Source organism: Papaver somniferum, chromosome 7, assembly GCF_003573695.1.
Source record: "Papaver somniferum cultivar HN1 chromosome 7, ASM357369v1, whole genome shotgun sequence".
Lineage (NCBI taxonomy): Eukaryota > Viridiplantae > Streptophyta > Magnoliopsida > Ranunculales > Papaveraceae > Papaver > Papaver somniferum.
This window is the reverse complement of record NC_039364.1, coordinates 161,486,975-161,510,026: the sequence shown is the minus strand read 5'-3', so window position 1 is coordinate 161,510,026 and position 23,052 is coordinate 161,486,975. Positions and strand designations below refer to the sequence as shown.

At 37.0% G+C, this 23,052-nt stretch overlaps 5 protein-coding genes across 8 annotated transcripts; 3 read left to right on the top strand and 2 right to left on the bottom strand.

Moving 5' to 3' along the window:
* Positions 1-543: 543 nt before the first annotated feature.
* LOC113293128 (peroxidase 60-like) lies at positions 544-2,295 on the top strand. Its single transcript, XM_026541878.1, has 4 exons — positions 544-827; positions 963-1,142; positions 1,251-1,410; positions 1,510-2,295. The coding sequence occupies exons 1-4, from the start codon at positions 594-596 to the stop codon at positions 2,031-2,033; spliced, it is 1,098 nt and encodes a 365-aa protein (XP_026397663.1). The 5' UTR covers positions 544-593; the 3' UTR covers positions 2,034-2,295.
* An 891-nt stretch (positions 2,296-3,186) lies between these two features.
* On the top strand, positions 3,187-4,829 carry LOC113293130 (peroxidase 60-like). The gene is made up of 4 exons (XM_026541879.1): positions 3,187-3,459; positions 3,552-3,731; positions 3,821-3,980; positions 4,101-4,829. Exons 1-4 carry the CDS (start codon positions 3,238-3,240, stop codon positions 4,610-4,612), a joined length of 1,074 nt encoding a protein of 357 aa, XP_026397664.1. The 5' UTR covers positions 3,187-3,237; the 3' UTR covers positions 4,613-4,829.
* Positions 4,830-4,987: 158 nt separating this feature from the next.
* Positions 4,988-10,790, top strand: LOC113298930 (DNA-binding protein BIN4-like). 3 transcript variants are annotated; one of them, XM_026547812.1, is made up of 12 exons: positions 4,988-5,113; positions 6,021-6,249; positions 6,338-6,457; positions 6,559-6,620; positions 6,764-6,814; positions 7,307-7,424; positions 7,980-8,026; positions 8,299-8,325; positions 8,804-8,879; positions 9,041-9,168; positions 9,282-9,392; positions 10,451-10,790. In XM_026547812.1, the coding sequence occupies exons 1-11, from the start codon at positions 5,078-5,080 to the stop codon at positions 9,378-9,380; spliced, it is 993 nt and encodes a 330-aa protein (XP_026403597.1). In that variant the 5' UTR covers positions 4,988-5,077; the 3' UTR covers positions 9,381-9,392; positions 10,451-10,790. The 3 variants fall into 3 exon arrangements, with proteins under 3 accessions (XP_026403597.1, XP_026403598.1, XP_026403599.1); XM_026547813.1 differs by lacking the exon at positions 10,451-10,790 and adding an exon at positions 9,722-10,147; XM_026547814.1 differs by lacking the exon at positions 10,451-10,790 and adding an exon at positions 9,840-10,110.
* Positions 10,250-11,950, bottom strand: LOC113298931 (thaumatin-like protein 1). 2 transcript variants are annotated; one of them, XM_026547817.1, is made up of 4 exons: positions 11,811-11,950; positions 11,232-11,579; positions 10,822-11,086; positions 10,250-10,634 (listed from the first exon to the last, which is right to left on the bottom strand). In XM_026547817.1, exons 1-4 carry the CDS (start codon positions 11,845-11,847, stop codon positions 10,490-10,492), a joined length of 795 nt encoding a protein of 264 aa, XP_026403602.1. In that variant the 5' UTR covers positions 11,848-11,950; the 3' UTR covers positions 10,250-10,489. The 2 variants fall into 2 exon arrangements, with proteins under 2 accessions (XP_026403602.1, XP_026403600.1); XM_026547815.1 differs by lacking the exon at positions 11,811-11,950 and having other exon boundaries at positions 11,232-11,804.
* On the bottom strand, positions 11,951-14,011 carry LOC113298932 (30S ribosomal protein S16-2, chloroplastic/mitochondrial-like). Its single transcript, XM_026547818.1, has 3 exons — positions 13,702-14,011; positions 13,509-13,554; positions 11,951-12,596 (listed from the first exon to the last, which is right to left on the bottom strand). The coding sequence occupies exons 1-3, from the start codon at positions 13,832-13,834 to the stop codon at positions 12,371-12,373; spliced, it is 405 nt and encodes a 134-aa protein (XP_026403603.1). The 5' UTR covers positions 13,835-14,011; the 3' UTR covers positions 11,951-12,370.
* Between the last annotated feature and the right edge of the window lie 9,041 nt (positions 14,012-23,052).

Sequence of the window (23,052 nt, the reverse complement as noted above, 5' to 3'; positions counted from 1 at the left end):
ATTGGGTTCTAACATAATCTTATTTGTTGTTAAACTTAGGCTGCATTTAAAATTAAAATTGTTGTGGAGAGACCGTATCCAAATAACCCAATCTCACCTACTCTTGGAAATACTCTCCACTAGCCCCCGATATGAAGAAAAATAAAAACAAAACAAAAAAGGTTAATTGGATTAGATAATTAGAAAACCGAGAAGAATTAAAACAAAACTCCTAGTGGACAATCCCTTGAGTCAACGTGGCAGCATCATTGTCTTTCTGAATTGGGTGCACGTTCATGATATATATATCACCAACCCCAAGTCATCGGGTAATCCCACAGACATCTCTTTGATCCAGTCTCAAATTTAGCCGTTAGTATATTTGCACACTTGTACGTTAATATATTGACATTGGACATCGCACACCAATGAGCTCCACAGAATGTTTTACTATGATACATTCAACTTGATCGTGCAAGGTGGTTATTCCTTCGATCAAATCTCATATTCTCTCCATAAATAGAGAAGAGATTGCTGGACCGTATCACTACCAGTACTCCTCTCTAAGATCTAAACAAACCAAATCTTTCTCACTTCAAACCTGCGAAAGAAAGATGAAGGGTCTTGGAGGAGCAGTACTTGTGTTCTTGTTACTTAACTTGACAATCACTTGTCATGGTCAGTTGCGCTCAGGGTTTTACCTTGGAAAATGTAAGGGTGGGAACCAATACTTCAACGTTGAGGCTCTCATCAGAGGCGTTGTACAAGAGGAATTTAGCAAGCTGCCTAACGGCCCAACTATGGCTGCTGCACTCCTTCGCTTGCAGTTCCACGATTGTTTCGTAACAGTAAGACTATACTAAGTTTGTCACCTACCTATTATTATGTTGCATATAAAACTTTTTTTTAATCAAAATTGTTAACATGCATGCACATGCATGCACTTGCGTACGTAATGATTCCTTTGGTGATTTTAAATGAAGGGATGTGACGCGTCGCTGCTCCTAGATGGCCCTAGCAGTGAAAAAACTGCATTCCCCAACCTCAGCGTGAGAGGTTACGATGTTATCGACAAAGCAAAAGCTGCCCTTGAGAAAGCTTGCCCTGGAGTCGTCTCATGTTCTGATATCATCGCCGTAGCCACCAGAGATGCTGTCGTCTTGGTACAAATAGCTTTGCGTTACATATATCCATATATATACGTCACTCCCATATTTCGATCTATTGCCACTATTATATATTGATTTTTGAATATGAAATTATGAATGAAGTCTAAAGGACTGAGCTACAGAGTTCAGACAGGAAGAAGGGATGGCTTCGACTCTAAAAAGGACAATGTGAATCTTCCAAGCCCTTTTATTAGCGTCAAGGATTCTATTGCTGCATTCGCAGCAAAAGGACTTAATAAGAAAGAGATGGTTTTACTCCTTGGTATGTATGTCATCATCAACTAATTGGTTTATTGACGCCTAAATTTTCAATTTTTACACGTACATGCAGTGTAGTAATAATGTTTTCTTCTTAAATCAGCTGCTCATACCGTCGGCATCACACATTGTGCGCTTATCCGCAACCGGCTCTACAATTTCAGAAACAACGGCACAAGGGACCCGACCATGGATCCTACGCTTTTCCAGTTTTTGTCGAAGAAATGTCCCAAATCTGACACCACCCTTGGTGGCGAAATAGCACTAGACCAGACACCTAACAGTATTAATGTCGTGGACAACGGTTTCCTCAAACAAGTCAAAGCGCGAAAAGGAATTCTCGAAATCGATCAAGGATTAGGGCTAGACCCATTGACTGCTGAAATCGTTCGATCTTACGCCGACGGTCCCTTGAGCCAAAAGTTTCGATATGATTTTGGTGCAGCTATGATCAAATTGGGTGGTGTTGGTGTTCTAACTGGCAAGAACGGAGAGATTAGAAGAACTTGTAATGCTGTGAATAATCCTAAACCACTTCAACCTAAACCAGCTGGACCTACACCAGTTCAACCAAAACCAGCTGGACCTACACCAAAACCAGCCGGCTTACCCAGTCTCGGATTATAGAGATCATGAACGGTCCATTCCACATTTCTGCTGATTTCAGTTTTTCATTTTTCTTCAAGCCTTTTGCGAATTTGTAATTTGTGTGATTTGGTTTTGATTCCTTAAAGGAATGTATTTTGAGAATTTGCTGATTGTTTTTATTATCTCTTTTGATAAGATTGATGAGTGTATTTGAGAAATGAGATTATCGAGATGGACTCGATCAGAGTCATAGCCACATTGGTGCTAACTACTGCCTAGCCGAAGCTAGCGATTTTATGCCTATTTTTGAATTGTCGATTTTGTCAGTTCAATAAATTTGTCCTCGATAAATAAATCATTTCACTAAAATAATAACGCTATCAGACTAGCCCCGCCTAGACGTTATATAATCATGCTATGAGTTGACTATTTTTTTAACAAAACCCAAACGACAACGAATTTGAAGCTAATTTTTGGTGACATGTTCCTCTTATATAGTTCTACATTTTTATTAAAAATGAGAGCATTCCGAGACGTATAAGACTACCGTCTGTCATTTTGAATATCAATCGTTGAAAATTAACGGTTGAAAATAAATTTTGTGGATGGTGAAGTTTCGTATATCAGAATACTCTCATTTTTGGCAGGAAAATGTAGAGTTCTATAAGTAGAACATGTCACCATAAAATTAGCTTCAAACTCGTTGTCGCTTGGATTTTCTAAAAAAAATGATCAAACCATGTCATGATTATGCCAATATAACCATGTCTTCCCAAATTAATACGGGAACGTTAATTAAATTTCCCTAAAATTTATGGTCATATGTGTTAGTTTGATTAGTTGTGATAGAGAACCTTAGGGTTTAGAGTTAGATCTGTGGAGGTATCCGCAAATGTAGGTTCTTTAAAAATCCATTTGCAGCGTAAGAAACATCAATCTTTGATTCTAACCTAAGGAAATTATTTAGTCGTTTGCAATAGGGTAAATAATTAGTCGTTTATTTGTACACCTGTATGTACATATACACTAATGAGCTCCACTAAATAATATTTCCCCCCAAAAAAAAATTTAAAATGATTTTGTGAAACATTCAACTTGATCGTGCAAGGCAGTCATTCCTTTAGTCAAATCTCATACTCTCTCTATAAGAGGAAAAGAGATTTGTTGATGAAAATACCACTACATTCTCTCCTCTCTAAGATCCAAACAAGCAGATCTCTCATTTCAAACCTTCGAAAGAAAGATGAAGGGTCTTGGAGGGGTAGTTCTTGTGTTCATGCTAATCAACTTGGCCATTACCTGTAATGGTCAGTTACGAAGAGGGTTTTACCTTGGAAAATGCAAGGGAGGGAACGTTGAGGCTATCATCAGAGGCGTTGTACAAGCCGAATTTAAGAATCTGCCTAACGGCCCTAAAATGGCTGCTGCACTCCTTCGCTTGCAGTTCCACGATTGTTTCGTAACAGTAAGACGACATTAAGTTTTGTCATCCATTATGTTGTTGATACATAAATTTGTTTATCGGAATTATATTTTCTTTGGTGATTTTGAATGAAGGGATGTGACGCGTCGCTGCTCCTAGATGGCCCTGAAAGTGAAAAAATGGCACCCCCAAACTTTAGCGTGAGAGGTTACGACGTTATCAAAAAAGTAAAAGATGCACTTGAGTTTGCTTGCGCCGGAGTCGTCTCATGTTCTGATATCATCGCCGTAGCTACCAGAGATGCCGTCGTATTGGTAAATAGCTTGACATTGCATATATATTGTCAGTATTACTGCATATGGAGAAAATATTATTGATTTGGATATGAAAATTTTGAATGCAGTCTGGAGGAGCGAGCTACAGAGTTGAGACAGGAAGAAGGGATGGTTTCGTTTCTTTGAAGTCAAATGTGAATCTTCCAAGCCCTTCGATTACTGTCAAGGACTCTATTAAAGTATTCGCGGACCAAGGACTTAATAAGACTGACATGGTTTTGCTCCTCGGTATGTTTTCATCTATAGTTCATTCATTGGCGCCATAAGTTTCAAATGATACGCGTACATGCATGCAGTGTAGTAATATAAATTTACTTCTAACGTTTTCTACTTTTCTTCTTCAATCAGCTGCTCATACCGTCGGAATCACACATTGTGCGCAAGTCCACGGCAGACTCTACAATTTCAGAAACAAAGGCAAAAGAGACCCGACCATGCGTGATGACCATTTCAATTCATGGTCCAAGACATGTCCCAATTCCGGTGGTCCTAATAAGGAAATAGCACTAGACCAGACACCTAACAGTCTTAATATCGTGGATAACGGTTACCTCAAACAAGTCAAAGCACAAGGAGGAGTTCTTGAAATCGATCAAGGATTAGGGATAGACCCATTGACTGCTGAGATCGTCCGATCATACGCTGACGGTCCCTTGAGCAAACTGTTCCGATCTCATTTTGGTGAAGCTATGATCAGATTGGGTCGTGTTGGTGTTCTAACCGGCAAGAATGGAGAGATTAGAAGAACTTGTAATGCCGTGAATAATCCTAAACCAGTTCAACCCAAACCAGCAATTCAACCAAAACCAGCTGGACCTACACCAAAACCAGCCGGCGGCTTAACCAGTCTCGGATTATAGAGATCATGAACGGTTCATTCCACATTTCTGCTGATTTGAGTTTTTCAGTTTTCTTCAAGCCTTTGCGAATTTGAAATTTGTGTATTTTGATTTTGACTCCTTAAAGGAATGTATTTTGAGAATCTGAAATTTGTATTATTTTTCTCTTTTCAAGCATAAATTTGTATCATTTGATTTTCACGAATGTATTTATTTATTTTTATTGTTTTTGGATTGATGAATGTGATTGAAATATGAGAATATTGAGATGGACCATGGACGTAGCCCACATGGGTGCTACTGTCTAACCGAAGCTAGCGGTTTCAGTCACGTGACAGACACTCATTGGGTAAATGCATCATCAAATTTTTGATGTCCGCAATTTAAAATAAGTTGTCTATTTCTTCTTCCTCTTCGGAGAAAAATAACCCAAAGAAATTGTGAAAAAGGGGCGGCAAAAATTTAAGCAGAGAGAAGAAGAAGAAAATGGGTGATTCTCCGGACTGGTTGCGCACTTTTGAGGTATCTCTCCGTCATGCGTTACTTTATCCAAACTGCATCTATAGTTTTCAAGATCTTAGCCCCATTTTGAGCATACTTGAGTGAGTTAGGTTTTGATATGAGCGTATTTATAATTATACTCTTAGATTAGAGATTCTAGAGAAGTCTCTTAATTTGGAAACTGAAGAAGTAAGTTGAAGTAGGATGAAGATTATTTCTGCTTGTGATGTTAAGCTAGGTATCTAAGTGTCTGCCACAATTTATGGTGGCATGGGTTGTGGAAATTAGGTATGAAGTAAAATAGTTGGCGATTTTATGTTTTAAGTAAGGTATCTTGAGGAGCAATAGAGGTGTAATGCGAAATATGAGGGTGTGATTTCTGTTGTTTAAAAGTCCTTAATGAATAATGGTAAGATTTAAGCTTGTGGGTGAGAACATAGTTTAATGGATATAGTAGACTAACTTTTGGGTTTCATATTTGAGCCTCCTTTGAACTCTAACCTCCATCGTGCAGTACTCTTTGTGGAAGTTTTACAAGTGTGTCTTTATTTATTTTTCCGATTGGGGTCATGTTTTTATTTGTCTGTTCCTCTTTGTTGATTCTTTGGTTTTTCCATTTGGTTGAACAATGTTAGTCGTTGTATGTTGGGTTTCATTTAGTAAATCATTATTCATCTATCGAAAAAAAAATATAACGTAAAATATAGGAGGAGTGGTTTCTGAACCTTTTAAATGAGCAAGATGTGTGGTTCTTTTGGGAGAGCAACATAATGTGCACCTTATGCAAGATGGGAGAAGTGGTCTCCTATTACATCTTATCGTTGGGTGTATTGGAAACTATGCATTTTAGTATATTATCGCGTATATGCTATGAGTAGCTCATATACTTAAACTCAGTGAGGGCTGATGTGTTGCATTTAATGAACAGGCTCCCAAGCAACCACTTATAGCATTATCATCAGATGAGGATGACGAGGATGATTTCCGTCCTATAAGCGAAACTTTGGGTTTATCATCGAAATCACGAAAGGAAGATAACAATCAAGACGCTCTTCTCATTGATGTTGCAGAAGAACCTTTGGTTAGTAAAGCTCCCAAATCTAAATCCAAAACTACGAAGGCTCGAGCGGAAGTGGAAACTCAAGTCCTAGAAGAAGGTAAGTCAGACCACTAGATAATGTTTATAAATTACAGGATTTATAATCAGATAGTAAGTCTCAGAAACCTTCTTGAATGATGCGGCAGGAGAGAAGAATCAAGGTGCAGATGTTGATAAAAATGTAGAGGATTCAAAAGTTAAAAAGTCTCCCAAATCAAAGTCTCCAAAAAAGAAATTGAAAGTAGAGACTCAAAGCCATAAAGAAGGTATGTTAGACTGCTTGACGGCATAACTACATTGAAGGTTGTATAATGAGAGAAAATAGTTAATGATGATTAATTTATATATTCCTTCATCTCTGATATAGAGACTGATATTGAAGAGGAAGCTGTGAAGGAAGAAGTAACCGAGAAGAGTGCAATACCTCATGTAAGAAGTTCAAACAGCTTCTATGTTCCCATCTCATACTTTTAGTTAGTAACTTACCTGTGAATCTGGACTGTTTAAACTATTGAAAGAAGAGGCCTTTAACTTTCCTTTTGAGTATGTTGTCTTTTGTTTCTTTTTGGCAGGGTTCGTCAAGATTGCCTTTGATGATGGCAGAGAAAGTCCAGCGGTCGAAGGTAGCTTATTCTTTTTTTTTTCTTTTTTCTTTTTTTGGTATAAAGTGTAATTGTATTTATGTTGTGTTCCTGAAAGTATTTCACTGGCCAGAATATGAGCTTACGCATGCGGCTATCATTGTGGTTGTTGATTTTGCTTAGATTGTCCTAGACCAGATCAAGGCATGTTTGCTTCTCTTGTGAACAAATGCTACAGAATTAGGCTATTTAAGACGTATACCAAATTGACTAGAAATAGGGTAATCTTTGGAGAAATCAATAAAAGCATAAGAGCTAGCCGGAAAGGATGTGTTCCTCTTATTCTGTTTACCTTATACGCTACATGGTCGCGTGTAAGTATTAGCTTCACTAATACATACAATACAATTTTTCTGGATTTGCATTTCAAAGGAATGATTTTCGCTGGCTGTTATGTTTAGCGCTGTTTGGGTGCCACATATATTTAATTTTCCTTGTAGATGACTTAATTTGTAGGTGTATATATTGGTGCAGGCACTTGTTGAATGTGAAGGAGACTCCATAGATATGAGTGGAGATATTGGTACTGTTGGACGATTAGTAATTTCAGACACACCATGTGGTAGCGGTGAACTGCTTTTGGATTTAAAAGGTATTGTGAAATCTTGTGGTTTTATATTTTAATTATTGTTCTGTTATCAAATCTTTCATGCTTGTCACTAAAGATAGAAACAAATTAAATTTTCCATTCCTCCATATAGTATTTCATCTATGTATTATGAATTTTTTACCTCCAGGCCCTAAAATTATATTGGTTAGGCATCTGAGTCCAACTTGTCTAAATTACTACTTGTTTGAGCTTAACATCTCAAATGCTTGTACTGTTGTTCCTCTACGTGGAGTAAGCATTTCGAAGTGGGCTGTCTAGTACATGATTAGTCTGAATTTATTTATTTTTTGACACCTGATTAGTCTGAATGTTATCTTAATTTTCCTAAGCTCAATTATCCCACACAAATTAGTGGCTATTCCCAAGAATCAGATTCAGCCCCCCCAGAAGAAACCACAATTCCAGTATGCATGCATTTACGTTTTACAACAGTTGTTGTTAGTTAGAAGACATCTGTCCATTAGCTTGTCAATATTACTATCTATTCTGCAGATCTTTTGTGTAGTGTTGTTTATTGATTATGTTTTGTTTTTTCAGGAACCATATACAAAACAACAATAGTTCCATCAAGAACATTCTGTGTTGTATGTCCTCTACTCCCTTTTTATCTTTCTAATTCTCTTGCTGTATAAATAAGTGTTTAGCCCGCCTAAATTTGTCTAACACGGATTTTTGAGATGATGATATCTCAGAAAGAAGATAATTGTCACCAAAAAGAAATCAATCAGAGACCTCTAACTCTGTCTGAACCGAATGTGTATAAAACCTTTCTTTCTTTGTTGTTGTAAAATTTAGAGCATAAATTGATTTTAAGTTACTGCAGATTCGGAAATAACAGATTCCTCTTCTTATTCAGGTTAACTTTGGCCAAACGGAAGCAAAGGTACGTTTATGACTTACTTAGGCTTTTATTGCTGTCAAAGCTAATTTTGTATATTGTTTCTTTAGCTTTTATACCTAGTCTTAAAGATGAACTTTGATAGAAATATTGATCAACTCTATTTTCTTGAATTTAGCATATGTGCAATATGTGATTCCACCACAAGTAGGTCCAGCCTTTTGGCAGTTTTGGAGAAAAAAAATGATTAAAATTGGAAGACATCGAAGTCCTATTCTAGATTTGAGTTGGAATATCTAGTAGGTAGCTGGTAGCTTTGTCGACGGAATTTGATCTTTTTCACAAACTTGCAGTAACCAAACTTCTTAACTCATAAGACTTGAATTTATAGAATTTTGAGTCCCTAGGCTTGTGGATATTCTGAAAGTGTGTTCTATCTGCTTCACTGATGAGAATCCTTTTGTTTTATTTTGCTGTCCACATTTACTTAGTTTATTGATACAAGTTTTGTTTGCATAACCAGATAGAAGCCATCATGGATGACTTCATTCAACTGAAGCCACACTCCAATGTTTATGAGTCGGAGACCATGATTGAAGGTTAAATTTCTTCAAGGATGTATTCTCGTCATGATTTGAACTCGTTTGATCTTTTGTATTTGGCATTCGATTATTTTAACTTGAAGCAAGTCATCTTAGAGCTTCTACCAAATACCAGTATTGTGCTTCTAACATATTTTAATTTCATCTACAACGAGCAGGGACACTTGAGGGACACTCATTTGATTCTGATGAAGAGGCAGATAAAATTCCAAAGGCTAAAATTCAAGGAGAAGAAGGTGAGGAACAGGCCAACGGAAAGATCAAGGGAAAAGCTGATAAAGCATTGGTAAGTTCATGAAACCTGTTTGAAAAAAATCAATCTCCCCCATTCAAACTAAAACTAATTTATGATGTTACAGGGCAGTATGCTAAATTGCTATTATGTATGTCTTTGTGCAGGGCGTCAAAAAGAAGGGCAAAACAGCAGCTAAGCCACCACCTAAGAGGGTAAAAAAGAAAGCCCCAGTTTCTAAGAAAGGCAAGGGCTCCAAGAAATGAGAAGTCAAATATGTATGTCTTCGATTCCATCTGATCTAACTTTTGATTGCAAACTATATTTCTGAACTCCAAATTATGAACAGATTTAAGAAAAATGTCACCCGTCATAAATTGATTGAAGCAAGCCAGAAACACTCCACCAGCTTTAGGTTGAGTTTAGGCCTACTAGTTGATACAGCTATTTGATAACGTTGAACTATGGTTACATGTAGGAAACGGACCCATAATTTGATGGGTATCGCCTTAGTGCTAAAGTCAAAGGAGTTTTATTTTGTTCATCCAATATTAACTTGATTTTTGAAACTCCACAACTTGAAATTTGGTTCTTTTATTTGTAGTAGTATTTCCCTTCCCACCAAAGGTACTGCATTTGGTAGGTGGGGGAAGGGAAATTCGATATCGACATTGATACCCATGTCTGACACATGGCAGTGGTACTGCAATCTCCTTATCCTCTAGGATTTCACAGAAGCTAAAGAAAATAAAGCAGATTGAACGGGACATAGTTGGGAGTCAGCATATTCGTATTTTCTTCTCTGTAGTCCACCTATATCGTTTTCAGGCCTTGGCCAACTCTACTGGTTCGTATTACATAGGTCGCCGCATCAGACACCCCTCATACAAGGTCCGATACCTTCTACACTCGTGTGCGAGCCATTAACTATGAGTTTTGGTTGTTTATCCATTCTGGTATTTGGTCAATAACTCCAAATATTAGAGTTATTTGTAAGAACTTTATATGATCAATAATCAAGACCCATTTCACATTTGTCAATCATTCAGTTACACTGTTGTGGGGCAAAAGGTTCTCATATGATCTTTGGCATCTTTGATCTCCTAAGTCCTTACATATACACTTTTGGTCAATATTTTTAAAATTAAGCACAACTTTAGAACAGTAAATAAATACTTTACAAAGAAACCAAGATATTTACTTGTATCATTTTCTATACACTATATCGGTTTCTTACATTCTCCACAAATTTACAAGAAGGGTAAGCAATCCATTCTTTTTCCGCTATGTTAGCTAATTTGAGCTATTTGCTAATAAGATTCTTTATAAAATGCAGTTCCTATAACTGCATCGCAGATGCCAGAGCTCAAACGGTCTAGAAAAATGTAAGGATGAGTAGAAGAATAACCGACTTCGGGAATGCTAGATTGTTCGAAGAGGATGGAACCACTGCCACAACCTCTCCGTAACTGTTGTCACGTATTGGCTCAGAATTGACTCCATCATCTTGCCTCCCCACTCTGCATGGGAACAGAAAAAGATATAGAAAATTATAAATTACAGTTGGGCAAAACCCTTTTCCATGTTGGGGTTCTGTTTCACGGATAATGAGAAGAAGAAAAGTGATACTGTATTCTATTCTAATGAAGATAATTATGTTTCAATTTTTCTCCTGAGCAATCCCTATTGATCAAGATTGAACCTTACCCGATTTGTGTAGGGCAGAAAGTGATGTTATATTCGATTGCTTTGCAAGTGAAAGTACTGGTGCCGTCATCAAAAGCATAGCTGTATGCCCTGGGACAAGCCCTTTTGAAGATTGTGGAGTATACAGAGGGTCTGCAAGTGTTTGGGTTTGCAAACTCGCCCGCACAGCAGTACTGATCTAATCCAAATGCCTCACATGCACTCTTACAACCAATAACACCAGCCTCATTCAGACGCTGCACTACCTGCAGCTCTTTCGGGCAACCTGAAAGTAATGAAGATTTTGATAAGCTATCAGTTACTGACCTTTAAATTAAAAAAGTAAGAAGTTTTCAAATAGCCCTAGGTGCAATTGAGTTTCAGTTTTCTGCTTCAGTATATTTAATGGATTTTAGATATCCGAAATTTACCTAGATTCAGATCATAAACACAACCAGTTGCATTGCATCCACCTATGTCTGTCTGAGGTGTTGCAATGAGAGGCAGATTATATCCATCTACAATGCTAACATCATAGAAATCTTTGTCGTCTCCCTTTCCCATAGTTATCTCAAAAAGGGATGCAGGAGGTGTTGCACCAGCTCCGCTGCACTCTAGCCTTCCACCGCAATCTCCCGTCTGACAGACACCAAGTCCTGTCTGATCAAATGTACAACCTGTTCTTGCCCAAATCCTACCTGACCATCCTGGAGTTGAGGGGATCCTGACACTTACGCCGGAACCTAGTTCAAATCCGGTAGTCGGCAGTTGTGGTGTTCCTGCACCAGCCAGTGTACCAGGCCAAATTGTATAAGGACAGTTGTTTGTTATGGTGAATGTACAAGAATACGAGTGAGGAAGGAGGAGAACAACAAGAATGGAGAGAAAGAATCGAAAGGGTACAACGGTTTTCATTTTTAGAATATTGGCAGGTTTCGGTTTCAATGATTTTCAGGTTACCCAGAGTTTGAGTATTTGAAGGTTTTCAAAATGAAGAGAGAAGAACTTACCTTCTCTGCTGTATATTGACATACTTGGGTTTAGCATTTTGTGATTTATCACATTTTGATGGCCTCAACAAGAAGTAATCCCTTTCTTTGCTATGTCACATAGATACCGGTAGGGTTTTCACAAAACTACCAACATATGATTGAATCAAAATCCATTAAATATATGGTCAACAGAATTGCCAGTAAAGCTACAAAAATTTATAAGAAGAAACCAGAGCAATCTTTTCTGCAAATAAGAAAAACCAGAAAAGGAAGATACAGTTATTCCTCACACATGGCCATATCCTGTTATGAATCAACATGACAGTTCAAAAGTCGGAAAGGTTAGACCTTATATATGGAGGAAGGTATCAAATTCTTGCTAAACTCCTCTGCAAAAAAGGTCATGTGTGCTAGATTCGCTTTTTTAAAAACTAGATTACATTTTTTCTCCACCCTGACAAAAGTGAAACTAAATGAGTCAATAGCAGCTTCGCTTTGTTGTAGCACGAGCAGGAATAATTTGGTTTGAACGCCCAAAATAGGACACAAAGACGTAATTTTCTTGCGGTATTCGACTTTTAAATCTCTGACTTGTTCTCAGCACTTTCAGGGCTTGTAGATTGATCACTGTTGTTAAGTTCTTTTGGAGTTACAAAACGACCAGTCAAAGGATCAACAAGGCGAGTTTCACGGGGTCCTCCTTTATGTGCCATGGCAAGCATTGGCGGTGGAGGTAATACTCCAGCTCTGAAGAGAATACGTTGAACAGGATCTGATGGTTGGGCACCAACTGATAACCAGTATCTGCAAAATGCAAATGAGAGATGATCATAGATTGATCAGTACAGTTCATCTCAAGATAGAACGACAAACAAGTTTATAGCTTATTAAAGTATGATAGTGACTGCGGATGGAAAGAGCTAGTGAATACAGAAAAACATGATATTTTCAATGATATTAAGAATCAAAACGAAAAAAAAAACCACATGAGAAAACAATTACATGTTCCAAATAGACAGCACAACGAAGAGAGCAAAGAACATTTCTCAAAATCATCTCCTACAGTTACATAGTTCATCCTCTTAATGTGTCCTTCTCATGCAAACAAGTCTCCTCGCACAAACAGACAATTCATTAACTGAATCAACATATACTATCAAAATGAATCTACTCTGGACCCATGTAAAAAAGAAATAACAGCTTTTGATGCCCCTTCAGATTGATTTTTTCACATTACTAGAAAATAACCTAACTGCAAATACTTCCACTACCTAAATAAGCTAACTGCATCTGTAAACAATTTGATCTATTGATTCTTTCAGGATTCCTGAGATATGTTCGCTCTAGTTGAGATGATTGAAAACTACTGGTGTGTTAAGGCAAAAGAAGCCGAATCAACTACATGCTCATATACATTACCCTAAACCAGCTGAAAGCCACGCAAAGTCATACCATCTAAACAATCAAAAATCAAAACTGCAAACAAGGCACATAACATTTTCATTTCTCATCTTCTGTCTTCTTCCCTTGCATTGTGAGAAGGCCATACTAACAAAAGTGAAGAACATGATCCCAGATGACATTAGAATACCGAGAACACAAAGTTTACCTAAAAGAAATGCCAACCCTGTTTCGTTTATATGGACAAATCATACAGAAAAAAGGAGACAATCAATGGTACAGTAATGGACCAGTTAACACAAAATTAGTACTTACTTGACTCTATCAAAATTGAGTCCCATTCTCTTACCACCATCCTGCCCTAGAAAAAACCAACACCACAAAACCAAGAAACTCATTGAAATTGAGAATTTTTCACAGTGAACAACACAACTCAAGCAAAGGGTATAACCAAAATGAAAATTTGAAACATTGGAAGTGATAAAAATTGATGAAAATGTATACATACCAGGTAATGGATTGTAATAACCTAAAACTTCAAGATGTTTACCATCTCTTGGAGATCTACTGTCAGCAGCAAGGACTCGATAAAAAGGTCTGTTTTTACAACCAAACCGAGCTAATCTTATACAAACCACCATTTTCACACAACACCAAGTTCAGGGAATCGAATTCGAATTAGAGAGTGGAAATTTCTGTTTGGGTTTTGGTTTTGGTTTAGGGTTTTCGCTGAGTTCTGCACTCAAAGAGTTATTGGACTGTGGCTGTGGGGATGGCAAAGAAAAGGTTTTGGCTATTCGCACCAATTTTCAGATTAAGATTAAAAACTCACCCACTTTTAAGGCCTATTTCTATCCTACGCATATGTCAAACACCAAAATTTGCCATTTTGCATCCACTATGAGTATGATAAAGTGATAGGGGTATGTGCCAATGTGTTAAATATACCATGTAGGCATATACGATGGAGATTTCAGAGAGTGATAGACCGTCCATCGCTATATGGTCTTAATACCGATGGTGCTCAACAAAGTTGGGGGTGCAAAGTTCAATATAACTGAAGATGAATATATTTGTCGTAACTATGTTTATTTTATCCAAATGGTATCGATGGTGCTCAGCAACATGGTAACACCATGTGGGAAAACATATTCAAACCATGAACATCAATGATCGTGATGCGAATGAGTTGGCATAATGCTTCATTACGATCAATAAGGAAGTCGCTTCTTATGTTGTTTTGATAATGCAATCCAAGAGAGGTTGAGAGACTGGTCTTGTGGATGGTGATGTTGAAGGTTCGTACAGAATGGCAGCGGAAAAATGGAAGAAAAAAAAATCAAATTCGATTGTTGTGATAATATTTTGAAAGTGTTGAACAAATATAATCCAGACGTTACCAGCTAATCAACAAGTACCTGAAACGTCACCAGATAATTCTTCTCCCTCAACACCAAATTCTTCACAATTTTCAGCAAGTCCATCAAATCCAAATTCTTTATCCGATATATCGTGTCATGTATAAAACTGGTTATATCCAAATTCTTCATCATGAAGAACCAGATATAGCTTTGTTTTTACCAGGGTCAGAGAAGTAATGAGTAAAGTCCCAATGGAAATAAAAACAGATACCATCATGAAGTAAACTCCACACACTATCTCTTTGTGACAAATCGAATTTGACAGGCTTCAAGCACAGATTGAACATCAAGATGGATTTAATAACAACCAAGCTAGTGATGATGAGTTCACTGATGAGTTCCATGTAGTAATACCTCTAAATAATTGATGTATTAATTTTAGTTTTAATTTGAAATGTTGAATTTTAATTTTAAATGTCCTTGCATAATATTAATATTAATTTGAAAGGAAAAGTTGTTTAATTTAAAATGTTGTTTCATTTTACTTAATAAGTTTTACTCATTAACTTAATATTGAGTAGAAAACTACAAACAAACTAACAATTAATTAATGTTTAAACTAATACATAAAATAAAACTTAATAATTACGCCCACCGGCTCTTCCATACTCTGGCCAAAGATTCACTCTCAGATATTCTCTTCAACTGTCATAAAGATTCTAGTTCTGAATGTAATTAGTCATTTGTCCATAGTTTCTTGCAGGCACGCCTCTTTGTGGTTGAATCTCAGGATTCAGATCTTCATCGTCATAGTTAGTCCACTCCTTATCATGAAGGGTTTTCTGAATTACCATGTTATGTAGAGTTATGCAAGTGAGCCTAGTCTTGTGTATTTCACGAGGACTTAAACCACAATATGACCCACAAATGATAACGAACTCTCTCTTCAAAATTCCAAAAGCGCGTTATGCATCCTTCCTCAACGCCATTTGGCTTTTATTAAAATGCAGGTATGAATGACCCAATGCTCCGGCAGGGGCTTGACGGTAACTTAGAACCAAGGTTCACCATTTTGGATAGATACCATCCACAAGATAATACCCATGAGCGTATTGATGGATGTTGATTGTAAAAAGAACTTCAAGACAAATTATATGCTTTAGATCTTCAAAAAGAGACGACTTGTGCAAAATATTAATATCACTTTGTGAACCCGGAAGACCAAAAAAAGTGTGCCATATCCACCAAGCATAAGAAGCAACAACTTAAAGGATGATGGCTGGTTTCAGATAATGACCCTTAAGTTGACCGGCCCAATAAACAGGCATCCCTTCCATACCCAATGCATATACTCAAGACTACCTAGCATTCCCGGGAATCTCTTATCCACAATCTTCCTTAATATTTGTCTAACATCTTCCTCGGTTGGTTTTCATATATATGACGGACCAAAATGATTAACTATTACTGAAATGACGAGGGTACCATGTACACCACAATCTTTTCGGTATCAATCTATAAGTCATATTACGTAATCTAATATAGACGGGGACTGTCAAGAAGATAAACTACAAGGTATACACTTGGTACATAGTTTCTAGTTCGAACTCGAACTTTAAAATGTAGGCCCCAAGTGTTTGGGATTAACGTACAAGTGCAGTGACTTTAATTATAAGTTAAACAAATTATAATGCGAAAAGTAAAGTAAAAGCACACAACAAAATTTTATTAACGAGGAAACCGCAAATGCAGTAAAACCCCGTGACCTGGTCCAGTTTTGAATACTGTCAGAATTAAGCCGTTATACAAAGACACTATCAACTTTGCATAGTTGAGATCAATTAAACTACCCCTAGTTACCTAGTTTCCTTAGTATCCCTGCGCCTACAACCAATCTGGCCAACGCATGTGAATTCTAAGATAGAGTCCACCATCATAAGTTGGTTCAGCCTCTCTGAAGACTTTAAGCACTCAACTATTTCAATCGTCGTCCAAATTGTAAAGGAATATGTTTGGTAACCACTCTCCTATCTCACGACATCAATCAAAGATATTTGTGTTGAGTGTGACAAAGGCTTTTCTGTTTAAAATTGATTAAACTCCTTTGTCGGGTTTTAGATCTTCCAAGATCTGGATTGAGTTAACCAGATCGAGTCAAACTGAACTACCAGATTCAGATACTGAAGAGTACCACCAAATAATAGTTTGTCGATATAAATACGACTAGTTAATAATAAGTCTATCAAAAGATAAACTAGATCTAGTCGGATCCCAGACGATCAAGTTTGTGAACGAAGCAAATCACGAAGATATAAAACCAATAAGAAAAATCTTCTTGTCTTCAATCTTCAATAGTCTTATGTACCTTCACAATAACAAACTTGATTCCTGACTTATAGTCAATCACACACAGAACGGAGTCTGTTAACAAAGGATAATCACAAGTCAATGTTAAACTCTTGATCTAGTTTGAGTGTCTTAATTATGTTAGAAGAGAAGGCTTTCAAGAATAATCAAACTAGGTGCAAATCAAGAGCTAACCACCGTTAGTCAATCAAATCAATAATTGAAACCAAAATAACAATGCAATTCTAGTTTTGCACCAACGGTACTAGTAGACGCTTCTTGAACCCAAAGAAGACTTTAAACTAGCGGATGTAAGAGATTTTTCCTAGTTAGGTTACTTTCCTCTCCAAGATAGTATTACGAGAATACTATTAGTCGGATACACCAGAAACAACAAGGATGAAGTTTTCATAGCTCAGGATAAGTTTGTAAGAAGAACAAACTTTATTATTTATAGACCAAGGTAGTTTGGACACCAAGGAATTTCCATAACCGAAGCTATTCTTAAGATATGCATTAAAGTACCTAAATTTGATTTTATGAATTCCAACCAATTTCCAACTATATAACTGAAATATTCATGGACAACTCAATATTATCTAGAATGTAACTAATATATCTTTCCAGAGATATGTTTTGATTGCTGGTAAAACAAAACATATTAATTTTGAAAATCTCAAAAATATTTTCTACTATTTGGGTTTGGGATCACCTTGAGTATCAAGGAATATCTTTGAACAATTAGAAATAAGTTTTCGGCACATGGTTAAATTACTCACTATGTCGACATCTTGAATTTTCCTAATTTGCAAACCCAATTTCCAAATCACACAAACCCTAAAGTGTACGTGGCTTAGAGAAATCGGTTTTGCCTATTGAGACTGGTTCTACCATGAATCCTAAAGAAAGTTAGGATCGGTTCTACCTTGACTCCCTATATAGGTAGGGATCGGTTCTACCTTGACTCCCAACATAAGCTAGTATCGGTTCTACCTTGATTCCTTATATAGGTTAGGATCATCAAACTTTAAGATCTTCAATGAAAACCGGACCATAAATCCTTTTGATTTCCTTTCGACTACGAAACAAGTTCGTACGTAAACTTCCTAAAACTCATGTAATTAAACATAGTTTTCTAGGTATGAAATCAAACCTATGTTCATCACACAAGCTAGTAACGAGTTACAAAGATTATGCTGATATCGCAATTACGAAGTTCAAAAGATAAGCATTATACTTCGTAATTCAATATACCAATATAAAGCACTTATCACTATTGATATATTTTTCTTTGAAACTTTGATCATAATATGATGATCAAGTCTATTATACTAGAGTTTCATATAGATAACTTCACATGATACATTTTCAATCATAAATGACTTGAATTATGATATAGAAATGGAAACAAGTCAAGTCATGTATTAACCTCAAGCGGAAGGATGACGCTATCGTTGATGTCGATGAGTCTTCGAAATATTCATGTCTTCAGAGTAATACTTGTATGTCTCAAGATTTCTAGACTTCCTAGTATAACCTAACGAAGTTGACTTTAATAATCTAATCAAACGATCCATGAGTTTCAATACTAAATATGACCTTGACATACTAACGCTTGGTGGGTTCAATCGAGCAATTCTAGTGAAAACATTTTATTTCATATATGGTGAATACGCGAATTAAAATATACATATATTACATTACATAACATTCTCTTAACTCATTCTTCATATGCTTGATTCCAAGTTTCAACAGCTCAATAACCTACACATATTCAAAAATAAATGATGTTGTTGACGAATTTGAATAACAAAAGCTTTACTGGAAGCTAGACCGGTTGTCAGCCATGCAAATATAATTCACTTCCTCACTCAACTAGAAATAAATAAATATAGTATGCGATAAGAAAGAGTTCGTTCCCACAGAGAGGCTTTTGTCGTTATCAATTTTCAGTTTCTTAGTAACCAAGGGGGGGGGGTTGTTTTATCTAAATAAACAAAGCAATGAAAGTAAATTATAAGAAATAAAATAATTGAATAATCAATAAGGAGAAGATATTGGTCATGGGATAGTATCATTCACAAACATGTATTTTCATCAATGATTAGATTGAAATTTAATCTCTCATCTATTAGAAGTCCTAGGATATCTTGATCGCAAGAGTATCCCGTTTATTTCCCGATTTTATCACAAATAACATTAAAAGATGCTAATGTGAAATCTACCTAGAAAGCAATCTAAAGTGTAAAAGCACAATTAAGTTTAACTCCCTAAGAGCAATAAGTTCTATGAAATAAGACTAATCAATGCAAACAAAATTTGTAAAAGCACTAATTCGTTTTAACAAAGGTTATGATTCATATGTGACTAGTAGGATGTATCACTACAAGCACTACCCACAATTATGCTACTTAAAATCAGGGACAAACAACTTTTTAGTATTGAAAACCCTAATATAGCTCTAGAGATGAAAGCAAATCGGATTGATTCCGGACTCAACCAATCAAACAATCAAATCATATAACAATATAAACCATGAATCATAAACAATAAAGTATTGAGACAAAACTAATTCATTGAATCAAATAACATGTTGGAATTCAACTTTTATCCCATAACCAATAATTGAGTTTAGTTACTCATAATAATGGAGTTCATCATAATCATAATCATAAAATAATTTAAGAAGATGAAAAATAAAACGAAAGAAAATCCTAGTTGTAGCTATCTCCAAAGCTCCAAAAATAATACGTTCTCCCTAAAAGTTTTAGAAAACTTTTCTTTTTGTAGCTTTTCTCCCTTCCAAAATTAGGTCAAGTCTTCAAAATCCCAAAGTCCAATAGCAAGATGTCCACCAAGCCCATATGTGATAAAAACCCATGTAGAAAATATGTCCAAAATCGTCGCCGGAAAACAGCTCAGGTGACCGGCAAAGTCCACCCGGTCACCGGTCAAAGCAGTCAACACGGGTCAATTGGTTCATCTGACTAGGTCCTAGGCCAGAGTTGCTATCTTGCACGGCTATGATCAATGTTGCACCATGCTGGTGCATCACAGACTGAACTCCAGCCGCAACGGCATTTCACCAGGCAGTATCCTGCAATTCTAACCACCGGGGTAATGGTTTGCTTCCATCTCTTCTCAGCTCACTGCCACAAATCATCCATAAACTTCTCAATCTTCCATTTCAATTGATCTATAACCATAATCATTCCTTTCATCTTAGCGCACTACCACTGCAACCACCCAACTCAAGCTACAACATTGCATAGCCATGGCAGCAACAATGTCACATTCATTCCATATATCTCATCACCAGCACAACTCCCTTGTAATCTGCAGTATCACCAAGTACTCAGTTGCTCCATCTCAGGCCAATGATGCCTGCAATCCCCATCTGTAGCTAGAACCAACATCAACTCAGTTCCAACATCTTGAACTCAATACAGTTCCTTGAAGCAGCAAACAACCCCTTGTTGTCATCTGCTTTGCACTTTGCCCTGCATTAGTAACCAATCCACCAACATCCTCAAGTACAGTCTCAACTGCAATTTCAGCTCTAACCCAGTAGCAGAAGCATAAACAAAGCCTCCTTGCTTGCAATCACCAACACTTGCTCTTCCTGCAACTTCATGTGCCAACAATTCAGCTCATGCCATAACTCCATTCACAACTTCATAACCATTGCAGTTTCATTTCCTCTTCTGTCTTGGTTTAACACAACTGCAATACTGCAATGCACCGACTCGATACATTTAGAACCTCCTCATCTGTCAAATCCATTACAGACTCCAACTCTTCTTTACAGCTTGAACTCATCTTTATCTCATCTTCAATTACTAACCAAAATCAATCCAAACTCAATATCACCAGTGCCATATCCTTATCATTGCAGATAACACGCAATCACTGCCATCACCTGCAACCTTCTCTTCTTGCTCTTTAACTGCAGCATCACACATAGCATTACAAACCCTCTCTTGTTCTTCTGCCATCTGAACAGCACCAGATCCTGCAATCACCTCAAGCACAAACATCACCCACAACAGTTACCATTTCCAATTCCAACATCATACTTTCTATTCCATACCCATCTTCATAGCCATGAACTGCGACATTATTCCCTGGAACACTTCATAGCTGTACCACTCTTCGCCTCCGCAGTTCAGTTCAACTAACATCAACATTAGCACCAACAACTCCACATGCAGTTCAATCCTAGCGTATACATAATGTTGTTCCAGTTCAAGCCACAAACTGCAATACCGCTTCCATTTCTCTTGCTTATCCATTACAGCTCTCATATCAGCTCGGTCTAGGTCCACCAATGCTTCATCTCAGCTGCACTTGAACTGCATCATCTGCAGCTTCAACAGTTCATTGCTCATCTCAGTTCCCCTGCAAAACACCAACAACATCACCATTCTCTGATGAAATCTCCCTAAATTTCTCACAAATTCACCAGTTCAACCACCAATTTGAACTCCACCATGTTCACTTGCTCTGGTAGCAACACTGCAACCAATGAATTTCATCCTCAACAGCAGATCAATCTCAACTGAACCCATTATTCTCTTCATACTCAGCTTCAGTCGACAGCAACAACACTTTTACCTTGATCTAAACTTGAATCTGAGACATACCCATGTTTCCAATTCATCTCAAAACCCCTTTCTCTTCGGATTCATTCTCGATTTTTCTCATATCTCAACTTCAGGTTCAGAATCACAAAACCCTAATTTCATCTTCTCAAATTCAGAATTTCTTTTTGTTCTTCATCCTCCCAGCACAACTTAAATTCACATCCTCATCTCCTTGAATTCGATCCAGATGCTTACCACTTGCCACCAATTTCTCAGACAGCAGCCGCACCATTTTATCTCTCTGAATTTCAGGTGGAGTAAAAGAAAGCTAATGATAAAAAGAAATGAATCTTCTCTTAAATTTAGGTTGTGTGCAGGAGAAGGGATTCATATTGACACCCCACTTTAGTGGTTAAGGAGTAACCAACTCACATATGGCCTGTCGGTCCCAGATAACCGACACCCTAGTTCTCTGTTCGACTATCAGTTATGGGAAACTGACAGTTCATTCTCCACCTCTTCCTTGCGGAACCTAGTCTGCTCCGAGTATGACTCGCCTGTGAATCAACCTTTTTGGCCTTTACGCTCCACATGGACGTTTTCTCCTTCTTTTGCTCCAGATGACTCCACAGTTTCTAAATACTCAAAAGTAAACATAAGAGATGCAATTCACAAGGATAATAGAAAAGAAAGCATAAATATTATATATAAAATTAGGTGTTTTACAACACCTATCAAATTCCCCCACACTTAGACTTTGCTAGTCCTCGAGCAAAACAAATAAAACTTTTCTAAAATATACATACAACTCTCGTGAGGGTTTACTAGAGATATACCCACAAAACCTACTTTTCCAAATTACTAGTTCTCCGTAATGATAGCATCCGACGCGCTAAGAAGACATAGAAATTCTGCACACTAGTCATAAGAAGTTAGACACATAAATGAACACAATCTCATCCTTAAAAGTTGAGAGAGAAATAACCATCCCTTCTCAAAGGAAATTCGGGGTTCAGAGTAATCAAAAGTCTCGACTCTGCCTCACAAGAAAGGGTTTTATGAAGTTGCTCTCAATAATAAATAGCTCTTTATGAGTCACACATGTGTCCGGGTAGGAGTGAAGAGAGAATCCTGCGACACGTTGAATGGTAGGAAGGAAAAAACCCTCCGAATCGTTTTGAAAACCCACATCTTTTATTGTTTTGAAAACCCATTTTTCTGACGATCTCTAAAAAAGGAAATCAACCACTTAACAAAGGTGGGAATATGCTTACTTACCTCGTTATCCGTTCGACCTGCAGCTAGCACCACTCTCACAACATCCATAGAAACGTCTTCGGTCTTCAATCGGTGTCTTCATCTTCGTCTTCAACTCTTGATGACGAAATCTTGAACTTCGTAGAATCTTGACAATGTGATTCTTTCCTCTAATTCCTTATTGCTTGAAACTTCATTACGAATATTTCTTCTTCCATTGGATTTATTGAATAAATATAAAACCAAAAACGAACTAAACAAACAAAAATATGATGCAATGAATTTTTTTTTTCTTTTTTTTTTTTGACTTTT